Genomic DNA, 17533 nt, shown 5'->3' on the forward strand with positions numbered 1-17533 from the left:
CAAGTAAGTGCAAGTTCCAGATTATCCAGTATGACATCACACCTCAGGTCTCAGTCGCCACAAGTTGTTCTCATCATTACTGCTTGCAAACCGATCGCGTGCGAGATCTTCAAACTAGACTGTACCCCTTTCACTGTAGTACACAGTAGGACAAACCTCCTCCTTGGCATTAGTAGATGGCACGAACCGGACTGCGGAGGTTTTGTCGGATTGAAGGTTCAGACCGCTGTCAAACTTAGATTATGCCCTTGACGCTACAGCACATGAGGCCCGCCAAGCCAGAGTGATGGTGTCCTGGATACGATTCCAGGAATAAATAATGGCTGGTTGAGAGTGCTAATAACGATCGCTGCGTGTCATTCCAGCGGAGCCGAGACCACGACGGAACAGCGCGACTAGGGTCATTGTTTCTTCTTCAGCGTAGTACTTTTTTCAAAGGATATTTATGCAAGATTTTCCTTCGCTTTCGATATGGGAAAGGTTGCTGCGTGGCTGACCGCTCTATGTTCCACGTCAACCCAGACGAAATCGTTGGCTTGCACATGGCTTGAACATGGCTTGACTGTGTAGAAAGTACGCGGGCCACGGCTCTTGCACGCTGGCTAGGAGTTAATATCTCTGAGCCAGCAACTAACAGAAACTAGCTTTGACCATTGGTTTGGTTTCGAAATTATGAGAAGAAGAGATGGTGCTCAGACCATGGTTGTGCTCCAGAAATGTGAAGGAATCTAGTGCTTGCTGAAGGAGAGCCTCGCCATGTGATGATAGTGCTGATCTACTACTTAATTTTCCCATGTCTTCGGGCTATCCCGCCAAGCCTATCCCACTTGATGACTACTCGTGTGTTCTGCTTGAGATGAGACCATGGCAAATCAATAATAAGCACACATTATAGGATAGTAGAAACCCTGCAAGGTAATGGGCATACCCAGCCATCTGTGCAGCAATAATATTAAGTAAGAGAAGGTGGAGTGTTCAAGTCTGTCACTGCCTCATGGCCCGCTAACGTGCATCCACCATCCACGCTTCATGGCTACTTTTTATTGATCAATGGCTTCCCTCAGCCTACCCGAAGTCTGCAGGATTTGGCCCCCCCGCCCATGTGTGACCACCACATGGATGTCCTGCATATTTTCGGGGCTTACCTTCTCTCTGACGGGCCCCTTATACCGCCCCAGCGTTGAGTTTGCTTGAAAAGTTTGGGGGCGAAGGCCTAATCAACAATGCGTTCTGACAGGATGCGAAGTTACGGTCTTATATACGCCCCTCTCCTCGTCAGACGAGCGCAATGTCCTTGAGAGGCATCGTTGTATCGGCCTCCCGATGTGTCACCCTTCCCTTTACACGGGTGCGTTTTATCAGTGCCCGCAGCCGGCATCATGGGCTCGATTACAGAGGCAATAGGAAAGCGCACAGCAGAGCTGTCTCATGATGGAAGGGATGTGGCCATCACCTTGGCCGTGTGCCTGTTCCTGGCAACGCTCACCACGGGTTTCCGCTTCTGGTTGTCTAGAAGACGAAGGCCATTATTTTCCATGCCAGAGTCCATGACGCTCGTGTCTCTGGTAAGTCTTGTTGACAATTCCCTCGCCGACAATCCAAAAAAGGATTCATCTTGGTCCTTCTAGCTCAACATCTGACGGGATCGTTGCAGCTCTTATTCTACTCCTACGCCGTGGCGACCTACCTGAGTATGTTTTCGCGGCTACCCCAGAAAAGGACTTGTTGGATTCTAACGGATGTCGCATTTGCCTACTAGTTCTGACAATCGGGCACGGTGGCTACCCAACGTCTCAGACACAGAGTTGGCGGCTTACGTTCACATTCAAGGTATGTATGCGCCCAATAGGCTGCCAACGCTTCGATACTAATGACTGCATACAGTGTGTCTACTATCTTCGGTTGGCTTACGCCACAGGACTGGGCTTGGTGAAATGCAGTATCTTGATGGCCCTGTTCAGATCCCTCGCTGCTTCATCCAAGGCCGCTCGACATGCGATCTTGGTCATCATGGCGGTCTGCATTGCCTGGAGCCTTGGGGCTACCCTCATAAGCCTTTTGAACTGTCGCCCATTGAGCTACAACTGGAACCTGCAACATTCGGAAGGCCACTGCATCAATCGAAATGCCGCCTTTATGGCAGTGAGCATCATTGACGTTGTGACAAATGCCGCAATTCTAGTTTTACCGCTGCCTAGAATAATAAGAACAAAGATTACCCGACCGGAGAAACTAGTGATGATCAGTCTTCTGATCTTGGGGTTATTGTAAGTAACTCGACACTGCCTCTTTCAAGCAGGCCGGGCACTAACCTGCTTCCAAACAGTGTTGTTGCCATTACTGCGGTTCGCACAGTAACCATCGCCAGAACGGACTTTTCTGCCATTAACGACCATGGCAAGATGATCAGCATTTGGACAACGGTGGAGTGGACGGTGGCGCTTATGATAGCCAATTCTCCTGTGCTGTGGCCTTTGCTCGACTGGCTCGCTCCTTTCCATTCTATGGAGAACGGTCCATATGAACGATCGGCATACAACCCTTCATGTCACTTGCTAAAGCGTCTGCGACCAACGACTTTGCATGAATGCACTCAAACATTAACATCGAAGACGGCGGTCACGGAGACAGGCTCAGTCCACTCATCTCGATCTATCATCCGAGGGTTCGGGGCCAATTGGACAGAGGCAATCGGGCAAGCACAACAGCCAGATCCTTTTCTATCGTTAGAGCCGGGCGCAGTGCGAGTGCAGACTGAATGGTCAGTTGAACGGTCATCAGTGGGCAGACTGGATCGATTAAGGCCGGGCAGAAAATGATAGCGAAAATGACAATAAAAATTGTAGCATTCCCACCCACTTTCCACCAAACGTCCTAGTCGCAACTCCCATACGACATTCTGTACTTCGTTACTGCCAAATGTGTTTCCGCTTGGGCTGAAACAAGAGTGCCATTCCTTTCATCACACGCGTTCCGTCCCTCAACCAATCATTCACCAACAGGCTAAAATCTGACTTGCATGCAAGTTCCCGTGGTGGGATTGGGGGTCTTTTTTTCTTCTTTTCGCAGCCTTGTCATGCACTACCTCGTGTTCTGCCATCCTTCGGCGCATCTTGTACCTACAATGTACAGGGTAAATACGGGCGAAATTTGGCAGGGGTGCGCTCGGGCATGCTCATCTTCTCACCGGTCAGACTATTTAATCGGGTCAAGATGGAGCTGGCGGCCTTAAGTGACGTCACCAAATGCCTATGGAGATCCCTAAGGTATATGCTGGATTTAGTTTCCATTTCAGCAACAGCTATTCTGCTTGGTGTGAGTAGGCTCACGAGCGGGGTTAGTGCCCCTTTGATCGCTGTAGAAGTTCTGTGATCGACTTCTATACACCCTCGGAACCCCAGGTATAATATCCCTTTTTTATACCCCACCGTGATAACGAAACCAGCCCCTGTGGATACCAATATGACTACAAGTGAGCAATTTGACTACGTTATTGTCGGTGGTGGTACAGCTGGCTGTGTCCTAGCCTCACGGCTGAAGCAATACAACTCCTCTTTGTCGATCTTGCTTATCGAAGCCGGCCCTGATGCCAGCAACCACCCCCTCGTACCAGACGGAAGTAAAGCCACTCAGTTACTTGGATCAGAGCTTGATTGGACATACGAGACGGTGCCGCAGAAACATCTTTCTGATCGTATACTCTCAAATCACGCGGGGAAGGCTCTGGGTGGTAGTACCACAATCAACAGTGGTGAGCTTTAGCAATCATAGATCGGAATCCTAAACTTTGAGGTGGCGACGGTGGGTTTTTTTTTTTATACAGTCCAGAGCTGATGAATTCTATGTGGTGCGATTAGGCGGATGGATGCGAGGTGCAAAAGAAGACTATGACCTCTGGGCCAGCTTAGTCGGTGACTCTCGATGGAGCTACCAAGGTCTCCTGCCTTATTTCCGGAAGCTTGAGCATCACTTCGATCCTTCGGCCGACCCCGAAGTTCATGGCTTTGATGGCCCTATTAAAACTGAGTCTGTTTCGTCTACAGGCCGTAGGTACCCTCTTCGTCAACTGGTGCAAGAGGCCTGGAATTCCGTCGGTGTAACATATAACCCCGACATCAATTCCGGCAGTCCTTATGGGCTGGCTGAAGTTGGTGAGAATCGCGAAAACGGGATACGACAAATGTCGAGCTCCGTTTATCTGCTAGCATGACTGAAACCCTGGTCAAGCGAGTGCTAGTGGAGGAACGTGGGGTTCAAAAGGTTGCAATAGGTGTAGTATTGGAGGATAAGGACGAAAGCCAGATCATTGCACGTCAAGAGGTTATCATTGCTGCGGGCGCATATCGTACCCCTCAGCTCATGATGCTGTCGGGTATTGGCCCAGCGGAAGAATTACGGGCACATGGGATCAATGTTGTTCTTGATCTTCCGGATGTGGGCCGTCACTTTGCGGACCATGTAGTAATCTCGCAATGGTGGCAGTTGAAGCACCCAGAGAAGGGGCTAGCAATTGGATCACCCGCCTTCACTGATCCAGCTTTCTTCCGGGGAAACCCCATTGACTTTGTGGCCTTAGATTCAGTGCCTCTCGATGGTTTCCGGCAAGCACTGGCCAAGGACGACCCCAATTGCAACCCAGATGAGCATCCGCTGATTGCCTCCCAGCGCGTGCATGTGGAAACCTTTACCGTCTATGTGGCGCACAACGCTCAGGACCCTAGCATTGCAGTAGACGGTACACATATTACGACAGGCGTGTCCTGTATGCTTCCAACTTCTCGGGGCAGCATCAAATTAGCAGATCGAGACGTCCGTAGCGCACCTCGCATTGATCCTAATTACTGTGCTACGGAGGCTGATCGATATGTCCTGCGTGAGGGACTTCGGAGATTGCGAGAAGTCTTATGCGATACTCCAGCGGGACAGGAAATGATTGTTTCAGAAACAGTCGAGGAGAAATATCTACCCTTAGGTCCTGATACGGATGATGAAGCTATCGATGATCTCATCCGTCGTCGAGCTGCGTAAGACCATATTTGCTCTGCCATACTACATATCATTATGTGGGAGAGAATATTGCTAATGAGCACAGGACACTGTACCATCCTACGGGCGGTGCTTGCATGGGCAAAGTGGTTGATAGCGATTTACGCGTCAAAGGAATTGAAGGTTTGCGAGTTGTCGATGCGAGCGTAATTCCGACTCCATTGAGCACACATATACAAGCGTGTGTATACGCGTTGGCTGAACAAGCTGCGGACATTATTTCGGGTGTTTGTAGGGTCTAATAACTGTTTTTAATACATAGCAGACGCATGTCATTAGTAATAGTCAGAGTCATACTATTGTATTGTATATACTATCAACCTCCTTACTACTAGTAGCAATATATATATATATCAATAAAAATTCGTAACTCTTCACAACGGTGTACAACTTTCACAAACGTTAGAATACTACTTCTCTACATGACTACTCATTACAAGTAGTACGAAAGAAACTTAATACAGATTGAACATTTAACAGTGTCTGATGTGTCGGCATAGTCGTCCTCTCCCGCCCAGAAGAAGTAATGGCGGAGGTGGCCTTGTAGCAGACGGCATATCCTTCAGCGAAGAATGCCCCGATAGACGGAATCCTCAAGGTATTTTCCGTTTAAGTGACAGACACACAACAGTAACTCATATAATTAGCCTTGTGTTTCCTAAGTAGTCGTACTTACTGGTTTCAACTAATACTACATGAGAGTCTCATGCAGGTCTGGTCCAATCACAAGATCGATCATCGGAGGCGATCTCACCCCCTCACCTTTTTCAGTACTTAACCCAACTTCGTTTCAAATTTCCTATTATTTCCATCGCTAGTGAGTAATTCATTTCTTGATTATTAGGCTTGTCTACTGTAATTCTTGCCCTTTAATCCACCATGAGGGTTGCGACAGAGCTCCCCCTTCGCATCCTTACACACAACATCCGATATGCTACCTCCTCACCTTTCAAAGGCGAGCGCCCCTGGGCAGACAGAGTACAGCTTCTCTTGAACGAGCTGCAGTACAACACACGCCATGCGGAAGGCTTTATTTGTCTACAGGAAGTCCTACACATCCAGCTGGTTGACATCCTCACTGGACTCAATGCTTCCAAGCAGAACAATGCGTGGGACTATATCGGAGTGGGACGAGATGACGGCTGCAAAGCAGGCGAATATTCGCCTATCCTCTTCCAGCCTTCCATCTGGCAACTACGACACTGCGAGACTGTCTGGTTATCTGAGACGCCCGACATTCCCTCTAAGAGCTGGGATGCCGCCTCGATTCGCATCGTGACCATCGGTGTCTTTACCCACCGTGCCAGTCGCAAGACGATCTTGGCAATGAATACCCACCTGGACGATCAAGGGTCTCGGTCCCGACTAGAAGCAGCCCATATTATTTTGCACAAATTGCAGGAGTATCGGACTGGGAAAGCCTTTGGCCCCATGATCTCGGGGATGTTCCTCACAGGGGACTTCAATAGTCAGGAAGACCAAGAGGCGTATACCGTCTTGACGGCGCCGGAGTCACCTTTGGCAGACGCAGCGAAGTTGGTAAACCCTCGGGAGCATTACGGAAACCACAAAACCTGGACGGGGTTTGGACATGAAGGACAGGATCCGACGCGCATTGACTACGTACTGCTCGAGTCAACGGCAGACAAGGTTCTTAGCCATGGTCGTCAGCCATGGGCAGTGGAGGGCTATGCAGTATTGGCGAACCGATTCGACGATGGGGTCTTTAACTCGGACCATCGGGCGGTGGTCATTGATGTGATGTTATACGACTAGTCAACTAGCGTCAAGGCCCCATCAGCTGGGTTTCATGTTTCCCAGAATTTCCGAATGCTTTTTATACTTCAGTAGGGATAGAAAGACGCAAATACTTAAGAAGATGGACTTTAATTGCGAGGGAGATCAGCCAGAAGTGGGAAGGAAAGAATTGATACACATCCGTACCGATCCGAAGACCCGGTCAATCCACCATCAAAACGGCTCGGTGACGCCTAAGGGCCGGCAATGACGCCCTAGCGTCCCTCATTTTACCTACTCGGGAATGGTGTAGTGTCACATGACGTCCCAATGTGGGATAGCGAGCGGACACGCGCTGCTTACCATACGAGACAGCGAACGGTATTACCGCAGGCATACAGTATCCAGCGTAAGGAAGGTTACGATCAGACCAGAAGGCAGAGCAGCAGAAGAATGGACCTGGAATGGCTTCATGAGAGTCCCTGAAGGCCCTGCGAACCGGTTGGTGATCGCAGGAGACTCTGCTGGTCCTGCTGGCACCAGCCTAGCTGCCCCCTTCCCCTAGCCATTCTGCCCTCACACACGGGAACCCGAGCAGACCAGACTTGTAACGGGCCGGGCAGCGCAGAAGAGCGACCTTGTTACTACCTACTTACTCTCAGTCGACCTTTTCTCGCGCCCGTTTCCCCTTCTTCCTCCTCTTCTCTCTCCTCTTTTTTTCCCTCCCGCCGCAAAGGAAAAACCCGCCAAAAAAGCCACTACTAAGAAGTCGGGGGCAAAACCACCCAAACCACCCCACGTTCTTGTGCGATCCAACGATTGGATCGCGTCTAGCATCTTATCTGGAGATCGAATCAGGGGAGCTCGGGACCAGAAATTAAAAAAGAATCGGGAGCTGGAGCTGGAAGTGTGATCGAATACCGGCCAGATCCCCTCCCGGGAGCAAACGTCAGCTGATTAGCCCGGTTCTCGTCCGTTTCCTTCACTTGTGAAAGGCAAAAGAAAGACCCAGACCGGCACGCAGACCCATCCACATCTGCCTGAGTCTTGCCCTGGTACCAGCCATCCCCGAGTCGCTCTGCTCGGATTACGGATATTATTCTGTCCCCTTCCTTCTTGGTTAGTATCATTCTTTTTTGTTGTTGTTTTAATCGTGTTACCTTTATTCTTGCTCGGTCGCGTCCCCAATTCGTCCTGCATTCCCTTCCTTCCCTTCCTGCCGGTTGGTTGGTATGTCTTCTTTGCTTCCTCCCTCCCCAGCTCGTCAGTCATCCATTGCCTTCTTCGCTGTTGATCCTCCGCGCGTGCCGTGCGGCTCTTGCTGTCGGAGCGATCTCTAATCAGGACTTGGTTGATGCGACTCACCTGGGAGTAGCTTTGCGACATGCTTGTCCGTTGCGCACATCCGACGACGTATCGCGCCTCCGCCCGGTGCGCCGTCGCGTCGCCACTACCATTGACTTTTCTTACACATGGGACTCTCTCATACAGCTAGCTGACTTGGATGCGTCCGATCCTACAGTAGTCCTTCAAGGATGCTGCCGTGACTGAGTGTCGTCCATTTTCATCAGTTATCCATCCTCGCCGCTCAATTAGTGCCTCCTCATCTCTCCACCTATCCGTGCAAGTGACGTCTGTTTTGCCTCGCCCGACACGCCAAGGACGACCGCGGAACACTTCAATCTTCCTATCCCCAGCATGCCCTCGCCTGACCTCTCTCAGCCTGAACAGTTTTCAATTGACGCCCCGACAGACGAAGGACAGATTGGTTCAGGGATGTCTAACATAAGCGGGGATTATGGCGCCGTCGCGTCCGAGACTTCTTCCGGACAAGGTTCGGGCGGATCTGATGCGATTGCAGAGGGAAAGCAGAACGCAAAGGCTGTTCTCGCCGCATCAGGGGTGTCTCTAGGCTCTACCGAATCCGCCCATGACGCGTCGAATGGCAATCCATCACCTTCTTCTCAGGCAAACAGTGCCAATGGATCCGCGTCGAGCAAGAAACGATCCCGGGATGGCTCTGTTATCAACTCCTCCCAATCGACAGAAAGCCTCCCCGTACGTGTACGTGAAACCCCCGCCGACAAGATTCTTCTTGAAGACTATGTCAACCGGGAATTCCACCACTCCGCCTTGACAGCATGGCAAAATCCCAGCCAGGAGCTTTTACATCAGAAACGCGCTGAGCGCGATTACTTCTTGGCCGTACGACGCGAGAACCACATGAACCCAGCAGCTCTTTATGGTGTTGGCTACGAAGGCTTCGGCAATCAGCGCACCGATTTGCGGAATCAACATCCCCAGCTATTATATCCTGCGAATCGACGTCGTCCCGGGAACCGGCGGACGAGGGAACTCCGAATCTCCCGCAAGGATCTGAAGACGCAGAATGAACAAATCGAAGATTTAGTGCCAATCCGCTTGGATATCGACTGGGAAAAGATCAAGATCCGTGATACTTTCACGTGGAATCTTCATGATCGCGTGATTTCTCCCGACTTGTTCGCAGAGAAGCTCGTAGAGGATCTACAGATCCCTATCGAGTCGTGTGCACCGCTGATACGGATGATCTCTTCAAGTATCCAGGAGCAGCTTTGCGATTATTATCCTCAGATCTTCATGGAAGAAGAGCCATTGGATCCTCACCTCCCCTACAGCGCCTACAAGAATGATGAGATGCGCATTCTAGTCAAATTGAACATTACGATTGGCCAACATACACTGATTGACCAGTTTGAGTGGGACATCAATGACCCTCACAACTCCCCCGAGGAGTTTGCGGAGCGTATGACCGACGACCTGTCTCTCTCCGGCGAGTTCACGACCGCGATCGCACACTCAATCCGCGAACAGTCACAACTTTTCACCAAATCCCTCTACATCCTCTCCCACCCCTTCGATGGCCGTCCGATCGACGATCCGGACCTGAAGACCGCATTCCTTCCTACCCCTCTGACCTCTTCCTTCCGACCTTTCCAGGCAGCAAAGGAATTCACTCCCTACCTATACGAACTGAACGAAACGGAGCTCGAGCGGACTGAGGTGTCGATATCGCGAGATCAACGCCGACAGAAGCGGTCTGTCAACCGGCGTGGTGGACCCGCACTGCCCGACCTCAAGGATCGTCAACGCACTATCCGGACCATGCTCGTCTCGACAGTCATACCCAACTGCGCAGCGTCCCTGGAGGATAGCAACGTGTACAAGCGGTCGGGCTCGAGCCGTTCTAGGCGCGCTGCCGTCGGCTTGCGGGATACCGGAGAGGAGTCCGAGGAGTCCGACAGTGACGAATCGTCCATCACCGGCTCTCCTGCTATCGGGCCTCACCTAGCTCAAGGAACGGCACGTACACGAGGCATGAGAGGAGCTGCCAGCGCGGCACATGCGGCACTGCGAGCGAGTTTGGGCCAGTCCGCCACGCCCGAGCCACATAACGAGGCGAGAGCCGCAAGTCGCAGGCGCGAGATTCGCGAGGAGAGCGTTGTAGAAGAGCCGGATAAGCTGCTCGTCAAGCTCAAGATCTCCAAAGAGAAATTCCGGCAATTCCTCACGCATGGCCTGCAGTCAATACAAGGACTTGCGACCCCGGCAGCACAACCAGCCTCGCAGCAGAGCACACCCCAAGTTCAGACTCCCACTCCGAACCCCATGGCTCCGCCCGCCGCTCCCCAACCTGAAATCCGTGTACCCAGCGTTCCTCCTCCCGGACAACGACCAGTCCCCGCCCAACAGATCGGAGCCGTAGATGCTCCTCATCCCCCCCAGCCAGGAGTCCCCGGGGTGAGTAACTAACGACCTATTACTTCCATCTCGTCACCTCCACACGGGCCGCAATGTCTGGCTACCGAAGAAGTGCCGCAGACAGCCACATACTAACATGATTTTATTTAGCCCCCGCCGCCAAGTTGGCTTGCAGCGGGACTCGCACGCTTAAAACTTTCCTATCCCAACGACTCTTTCGAAGGGGTCATGCGCTACACCGCTGTTGACACGGAAACCATGCTGCCGGTAGCAAACTCTAGCAGTCAGCCGGGCCACAAGCTGAAATACCAATACCTCCCTCGCATTCGCTGCCACGACTGTCCGGGTAAGCTGTACACTCCAGGACCCGGCACGACAGTCGACAATTTTGAAGTACATCTCCGGAACCGCCAACACAAAGAGCGGGTGGAAGAACGTGTTGCGAAAACAGCAGCCGTAGCCGCAACCGGGGGCAATGCATCATAGTAATTAATGATTGAATGATGGAGCAGGGGGGTGTCTATTTTTCACTCATTAACCCGCATCAATGTACACTTTATACTCTTCTTTCCCTTCCTTTATTGACTCTTCAATTGTTCCCAGCCTTTGGCATCATCCTCTTGACTGTCTACTTCGAATCATTGATGTCTGTGTATGTACATGACTGAGCGATTGTTCTTGGTTTTTCCCATCCATCCATTCTATCCTATCCTATCCCTTGATTCCATATTTCCATCTCGTTGGATGTCTCTACTATCAGAAATGCCTTGGAAGATGGATACTCATCCCTTTTCTCTTTCTCTGCTACATCCTCTACACCCTGTCATTTCACCATACCTACCTACCTACCTACCTACCTACCTCATGGTCGGCGTAAATAAGGGACCTCTTCGTTATTGTTGTGCTTTCTTGGGCAGCGTTGCAAGGGAAATCATCGAACTTGGCAATTCCATTACCCCGGATGAATACATACATATTCGGTGACATATCACATACATACCGTATTCAAGCTCCCTAGTAGATTCAAATACCAATCAATTGTCTGTAGCAGGTCTGTAAATCTAATTTTATCATTATGATAATACAACAAACTACTTTTGATGCAGAACCGCCCACCAGCTGAAGTTAACACTTATAATCCTTCACTGCAGGGACCAACCAACCAGTCTACTAGTAATTGCAGCAGTAGTTAGTGGTAGTTTAGTAGATAAGAGAGTCCCGTCACATTCCAAAATCGCCATCGGCCTAGTTGATGTGACGTGACGTGACTTGCTAGCTACTTGATATTTACATATATACTCCGTCTTCATTGGTCACTATCCTGGGGGTCAAATGAGAAGAGTGACATGAGAATGGTAGGACTGGTTTTATACAATAGGGAAAGGGGAAAAGAGAGGAGGAGGAGGAGGAGGAGGAGGAGGAGGAGGAGGAGGAGGAGGAGGAGGAGGAGGAGGAGGAGGAGGAAGATGAAGAGACACGGACAGACAGATAGACCAGATAGATAGATATATGGATGAATAGATAGATAGATAGACAATATACATGTGGACGGAGTACATACATACATACACACACACACACACATATGCTTAACTGCTTGCGGGAAGGGTGGACTTGACAAGAGAAATGAGATAAACTGCGATTTGAAGAAGATAGATAGATGATGGAGATGGGTATACACAATTCGATTGAATTCATATTCAGTTCCACTTCTGATTGCATCGATGATATGAAAGACGGATGGTTTGATTGCTTAATGATGTGGTAGGTTGGGGAGGGGGGAGCAACTTCAACAGATTCATAAGTAGAAGAGGAAGATACAAAGGATGACACCACTCCGACAAGTCAATGAAAGATACAATATAAATCATTTCGAACTGACGCTGCAAATATCACATGTTCACTTCGCGCTGGTTTTTGATACATACATGCTAGCTAAACACTCAGGGGAGAGAGGGTATCCAGATCCTCTTATCCTCTTCGAGAGGATCGCCGGTTTGGTAGAGTCGAGGTTCGTTTGCCATTGCCACTCGGTTTTGCAGGTGCTTGCTCTGTGGGTTTCTGCGGGGATGTAGGCGGCGGCGATGAGAGAGGCGAGTCTTCTCTGTCGCTTAGGATCTCGTCCAGGGCTGCTTCTTTGTCTGGAAGGTCGACGCTGTCGTTGTCCTCCTCGCTGTCGGCACCGCCCTCTTCCCCTTCTGCTTCCTCTTGTTCATCGGCTTGCTCTTCCTCCCACTCGTCCATTTCCATATCATCTTCATCGCTGTCCCGGTCCGCGTAACTGACTCTCCGGGATGCACCTCTGCTGCTGCGTCTCCTTGCTGCCGTGCTCGCTTTCTTGGCAGCTCCCTCATCCGAGGACCAACCGTCGTCGTCCTTCTTCTTTTTCTTAGGGGTCCTGGTGGCTCCCGCGGAGCCGGAAGACTTGCGCGGGCGCGCGGGCTTCTTCTCCTTGTCTTTCCGCGCCTTCTTCGTAGCGCTTGCGTCGCCGCCTGCTTCAGCCGATTCGGGCTTTCTCTTCTTTGCTGAACCGTGGGACCCGCTCTTGGTCCTCATGACGGATCGCACGATGCGATCCAGCAAGTCCTCGCCTTCTTCCGGGAAGAAATTCTTATCCGCGACCTCTTGCGCCTCGCGGTGGCTACCCATCGGAGCGAAGATCGAGCTTGGCACTCCCATCTTACCAGGGTAAGTCTGCAGGATGTTGGTGCCGCCAGCTGCGCCTCCAAACTTGCGCTGTTGCGAGTAGATGTCCGCAAAGCGACGAATGGTCGCTTGGGCTAGGTCTGATAGCGTGTGGAGACGGGTGCTCATCTCGTCAGTCTTCGTGATACCGTCTCGTGTTTGCTTGACACGCTGTGCGATGTGGAAGATCAGTGACAGGTTGTGTTCATTGGCCACAGCCTGCAAATAGAAGAGAATGTAGCGGGAGAAGTCGACTAGTTCGGCTACCCGAGTAGACTCTTCCATTTCAGCCGGAGGATAGTCGGGGTGGTAGGCGAGAAGGGACAGGAGACGGGAGAACAGGGATTCCATGACCGTCTGTTGATCGCTTCTTTTGCCGTTGGTTTGTTGCGAGAAGAATGAAGCTCGCGACCGCAGCCAGGTAAGTGTGCTGTCCTTCAAGCTGGCGATAGGCTCGAAGGCGAGGAGGAAGGGGACTGTGTACCAACGGTAGCTCAAGTGCGTTTTCTGTACAAGCTTTTTCTTGAGCTGGCTGATAAATCCACTTCTCACCTCGAGGACTGGGTCCTGAGCGACCAAAGCGATCGAGTTGAAATCCCGCGGGCTAAGCAACTGGTCGCAAAGTCCATGGGACGCACAGAGCTTGAGCAGTGACCTGGCGGCCAATAGACGTAGCCGTGACTTTTGCGTTGCGGGCGTGTCCTTCTTCTTAGACAATTCGCCGTCGTTTACGACGAGTTTGTTCAGAGTATCGTAGACCGGTCCGGCGTGAGCACGGAAGTCCTCTTCGTCATCCGAGCCATCCTTCGCACGTAGGCGATTGACAATGATCTTCAGAGCCCACTCCTTGGCTGCTGTTTCATCATCCACTACATCAGACCACGCATACCCAGCGTCTGGCTGAGGAGAGCGATTGGTCAAGAGAATCTTGTTGACGGCAATCGAGATGATAGCGTCACTCTCATCATCTGCCTCCCGCGGAGCCAAAAGGTTCAGCTGGGACAAGGTAGCCAATTTGGTGAGAAAGCGATCAGATCCGTAAGCCCAGTCGGAAACGCATTTCTGTATCAGGCCCTTGGCGTACATCTCCTTCTTATCGGCAACAGCCATGAGGATAGAAACAGCATGCTTCGCCGCTCTAGGTGACGGACTGTGCAGTGCGTAGCTCACCAATGACTGGAGGAATTTCCGTTCCTTGGGAAGCTTCGATGGGAGCTTCTTTGCGAAACCAGAGCATGCTTTGAGGATCTCTTCGGTGCCCGCACCATCCTTCGTGGAGGAGCTGGGCGTCTGCGATTCCAGATCTTTGCACATTTCCTGGACCTGCGCTTCCAGTACCTCGGGATTTCGAGAAGAGATCTCCCGCAACATCTCCTGGGCAGGGTTAGCCAAGCCATTCTCATCCGTTCTTGAAAGACTCATGATGGCTGGAATATGGCTTCTGTTGAACACCAATGAGCTGGAGCGATACAAGAGAGGCGTGAGAGTATCAAGCAGGGAGGAATTGTTGGAGCTTTGCAACCGCCTTCCCAGCTCTTTGATGGCTTTGACTACGGTCCGGTAATCACTGACCGCAGCCATTGAGAACCGGATCAGCTGGTAACCACGCCGGTCGTGCACCTTGGCGAATTTCCAGAGATCTGCAGATGTCCGCGACGGATCAGGGAGAAGTTTGGACAAGGTGTCAATCACTTTGCTCAACTGAGCCTTAATTCGTTCTTGGTCCTTCTCCATCACGCCGCCCTATATCAAAAAGGCATCAGCACTGAATTTTCAAAGGGACTGCCTCGGAACTTACATTGTACTCCTCGCAAGCCTGCAGATAGACCGTCATCGCTGTCCTCATAGATATTTGACGGGCTTGCATGGCAAAGAACACCTTTTTCGCCTTCTCATCGAGGCTTTTGAGAAGGGTGAGTATGCGACGGGCCCGAATCTTGTCAACGTCGATATCTCCATCGCCTTCCGAGGCCTGCGAGTCTTTCTGCTTCTGAGACTGACTCGAGCTACTCCGCGTCAGCTTACTCTTGGCGGGAGGATAGTTGAGCGGAAGCAGAATATCGAAGAGGACGCGATCGATCAAGACGTGAATGTCAGGATCATTGGTGAAGAAGGCATCGAAGATCTTGGAGGGTCCATCCTTGAGCAGAGTGACTGCTGGCTCGTTCGCCTGCTCAATTTCACCCACTGCAACGGCCCAGATTCGAGCCAAGGTCTGCGTTGCGTGCTCGCGGACCTGTGGCTTGCGGTCCTTGACTCGCTCGGCAAGGATGAATAGGACGGAATCAGGGGTAGAAAAGCCTCCACTGGCGCCCAACTTGTTAACGACCTGGGTCAGGCCAAAGTTGCTGATGGCATCGACGGCGGCAACCCGCACCTTCTCGTCCGCATCGCGAAGCATCGAGGCGATATGTTTGATGAGCGACTGCTCTTCGCTTTCGCTCAAGCCAGAGCCACCCGCAGATGTCAGCAGAATCCGGCCGACAACGGTGACCCAAGCAGCTCTTACTGAGGCGGATTTGTCCAGCCGGCGACTCAGAAAGCTTTCATAAGTGGAGCTGTGTGTCTGCGAGAAGGGTTTCGGAGAGAAGGGGGTGAGAAGAACACTAGGTTGAGGGATCGTCTGCGCGTACTCCTCTATGGCCACCGGCGGATAAGCGGCAGGATCCATCGGCGGCGGAGGGGGTGGTCCAGCAACCCCGATACCTGCCGTAAGATCACCAATGGTCTGGGTAGCCAGGAGACGCAAGGACAGCGACTCTGCTGACAATTCCGCCTCGAGTTGCGGAACCACGTTCTGCAACACCTCGGGACATGCTCTCCACAGTTCTCGGATGAGGCGGTGCGCCTTGCTCAATTCCTTGATGTCTTCTCCCTCCTCGTCGGAATCGTCCAGATTGGGCTTGCGATGGCCGCCCTTCGAGGATCCATTCGCACCCTCCGCAGACGCATCAATGATAACGTTGTTGAAATACTGGCTAATGTGGCTCGTCATCCTCTCCGGGCATGCTTGACAGATGGCCTTGGCCATATTGTACGCAGGAGGGTAGTCTTTCAGAAGAAGCGTTCCCTGTTTCGCATCCACCGGCGCATCGCCTCTCTTCCCTCTCTTATTCGGCGCCTCCATGGCACGGGGGTCAATGCGCAGAAATTGGGCCACTATGACATCGACCACATCGGCGGCAAGAACAGGCGTCTCGTCGATAACCGTCACGAGCAGGCGCGTCATGTCGAACTCGACATTCTTGGCGACCTCCTCCCCCGTAGACGTTTTAGAGGACCCAGAGACAATGTCGAAGCAGCTCGTAAATAGAGGGATGATCAATGAATCGGGATGGTCCAGATCTGTCATCAGCACGATACTCTTGACCTCCGCAAGAGAATTCAAGACGTAGATGTGCTGAGCATTGTAGGAGTTGGATGGGTCCCCGAGCGCGGGGACGATGGACGAGACGATGCAGGTAAAGATGTCCTAAATTTCGAGCGAATGTCAGTCAGCACGATCATCGCGCGCAAGCAATAACGAGAGATGAATGGAAAAGGCCGAGTGCGACCGTCTTCAGGGGTTGGCAATTGGCCGCGCACCTTCAGTTGGTTGCCCGTAAAAGGCGCGTCGGGCGCACAGAGACGCAAGACATCGACGATACAACACGCCGCCCAGGCTCTCACGCCGCGATCCTTGTGCGCCAGGAGATGAGCCGACGCGAGCTCCTGCGAAACCTTTTTCAGCGAGTCCGTATCAATTTCCTCCTGCTCCAATCGGCGAAGCTCCTGCGCCAGGGTCTGCAAGCGTTGCAGCAGATCGGCGATGGGAATGGCGGACCGTCCGACGCGCCAGGATAGAGGCTCATTGAACTTGAGACGGCGCAGGCCCGCAGATGTATCTTCCGGGTCCACGGCCTCCGAGGCGACGGAGGGGCCCTGACGAGTGCGCGCGGGCATCGTGGACAAAGCGCGGGGAAGCCGAGGGAGTTGGAACGAGCTTCAATACACCATGCGCGGTATCGGAGGGGGGTAGGAGTAGAATAGAAGGGGGGGCAGTCGACGAAGAGATGGGATAAAAAAGACTCGGATGATAAATGATGTGTGTCGAAAAGGGGGGAGAGGGAGGAAAGGAAGCTGCACGTGGGAGGAGAAATTGGGGGGGGGAAGAAGAAGAGAACCGATAGACGGTGGACTTGGAGGAGGAGGGAGTGAGTGAGTGACTGGCCGAGCAAAGCAAAGCAGAGCAGAGCAGAGCAAAGCAAAGCACAGCACAGCACAGCACAGCAAAGGAAGTCCGACCGGCGAGACCAAAAGAACCACAAGAAAATCACCGCCTTTC

At 52.0% G+C, this 17533-nt stretch overlaps 4 protein-coding genes across 4 annotated transcripts; 3 read left to right on the plus strand and 1 right to left on the minus strand.

Annotated features, from left to right (window-relative positions):
• The first annotated feature begins 1013 nt into the window (after window positions 1-1013).
• Window positions 1014-5315, plus strand: BO83DRAFT_409091 (glucose dehydrogenase). The gene is made up of 9 exons (XM_025534104.1): window positions 1014-1565; window positions 1655-1691; window positions 1760-1830; window positions 1885-2267; window positions 2327-2514; window positions 3446-3751; window positions 3858-4182; window positions 4206-5024; window positions 5093-5315. Exons 1-9 carry the CDS (start codon window positions 1380-1382, stop codon window positions 5286-5288), a joined length of 2511 nt encoding a protein of 836 aa, XP_025387023.1. The 5' UTR covers window positions 1014-1379; the 3' UTR covers window positions 5289-5315.
• A 514-nt stretch (window positions 5316-5829) lies between these two features.
• BO83DRAFT_409092 (endonuclease/exonuclease/phosphatase family protein) lies at window positions 5830-6950 on the plus strand. The gene has a single exon (XM_025534105.1). It carries the CDS (start codon window positions 5926-5928, stop codon window positions 6820-6822), a length of 897 nt encoding a protein of 298 aa, XP_025387024.1. The 5' UTR covers window positions 5830-5925; the 3' UTR covers window positions 6823-6950.
• Window positions 6951-7113: 163 nt separating this feature from the next.
• On the plus strand, window positions 7114-11010 carry BO83DRAFT_399825 (SWI/SNF chromatin-remodeling complex subunit SNF5; the record flags this gene model as incomplete). The annotated part of the gene is made up of 4 exons (XM_025533354.1): window positions 7114-7164; window positions 8044-8214; window positions 8380-10563; window positions 10675-11010. 4 exons carry the CDS (start codon window positions 7114-7116, stop codon window positions 11008-11010), a joined length of 2742 nt encoding a protein of 913 aa, XP_025387025.1.
• Window positions 11011-12101: 1091 nt separating this feature from the next.
• Window positions 12102-17324, minus strand: BO83DRAFT_363232 (sister chromatid cohesion factor PDS5). The gene is made up of 3 exons (XM_025529559.1): window positions 16795-17324; window positions 15008-16681; window positions 12102-14952 (listed from the first exon to the last, which is right to left on the minus strand). Exons 1-3 carry the CDS (start codon window positions 17149-17151, stop codon window positions 12496-12498), a joined length of 4488 nt encoding a protein of 1495 aa, XP_025387026.1. The 5' UTR covers window positions 17152-17324; the 3' UTR covers window positions 12102-12495.
• Between the last annotated feature and the right edge of the window lie 209 nt (window positions 17325-17533).

This window comes from Aspergillus eucalypticola (genome assembly GCF_003184535.1).
Source record: "Aspergillus eucalypticola CBS 122712 chromosome Unknown BO83scaffold_16, whole genome shotgun sequence".
NCBI lineage: Eukaryota > Fungi > Ascomycota > Eurotiomycetes > Eurotiales > Aspergillaceae > Aspergillus > Aspergillus eucalypticola.

Bases quoted from the DNA above. Each gene is read 5' to 3' on its own strand.
- BO83DRAFT_363232 (XM_025529559.1), bottom strand. From the start codon at position 17,151: ATGCCCGCGCGCACTCGTCAGGGCCCCTCCGTCGCCTCGGAGGCCGTG. The intron at 16,682-16,794 runs GTGCGCGGCCAA...CTCGAAATTTAG, and splicing joins TTACGGGCAACCAACTGAAG to GACATCTTTACCTGCATCGT. The intron at 14,953-15,007 runs GTAAGTTCCGAG...TTTTTGATATAG, and splicing joins AGGCTTGCGAGGAGTACAAT to GGCGGCGTGATGGAGAAGGA.
- BO83DRAFT_409091 (XM_025534104.1), top strand. From the start codon at position 1,380: ATGGGCTCGATTACAGAGGCAATAGGAAAGCGCACAGCAGAGCTGTCT. The intron at 1,566-1,654 runs GTAAGTCTTGTT...GGATCGTTGCAG, and splicing joins CCATGACGCTCGTGTCTCTG to CTCTTATTCTACTCCTACGC. The intron at 1,692-1,759 runs GTATGTTTTCGC...TTTGCCTACTAG, and splicing joins CGCCGTGGCGACCTACCTGA to TTCTGACAATCGGGCACGGT.
- BO83DRAFT_409092 (XM_025534105.1), top strand. From the start codon at position 5,926: ATGAGGGTTGCGACAGAGCTCCCCCTTCGCATCCTTACACACAACATC.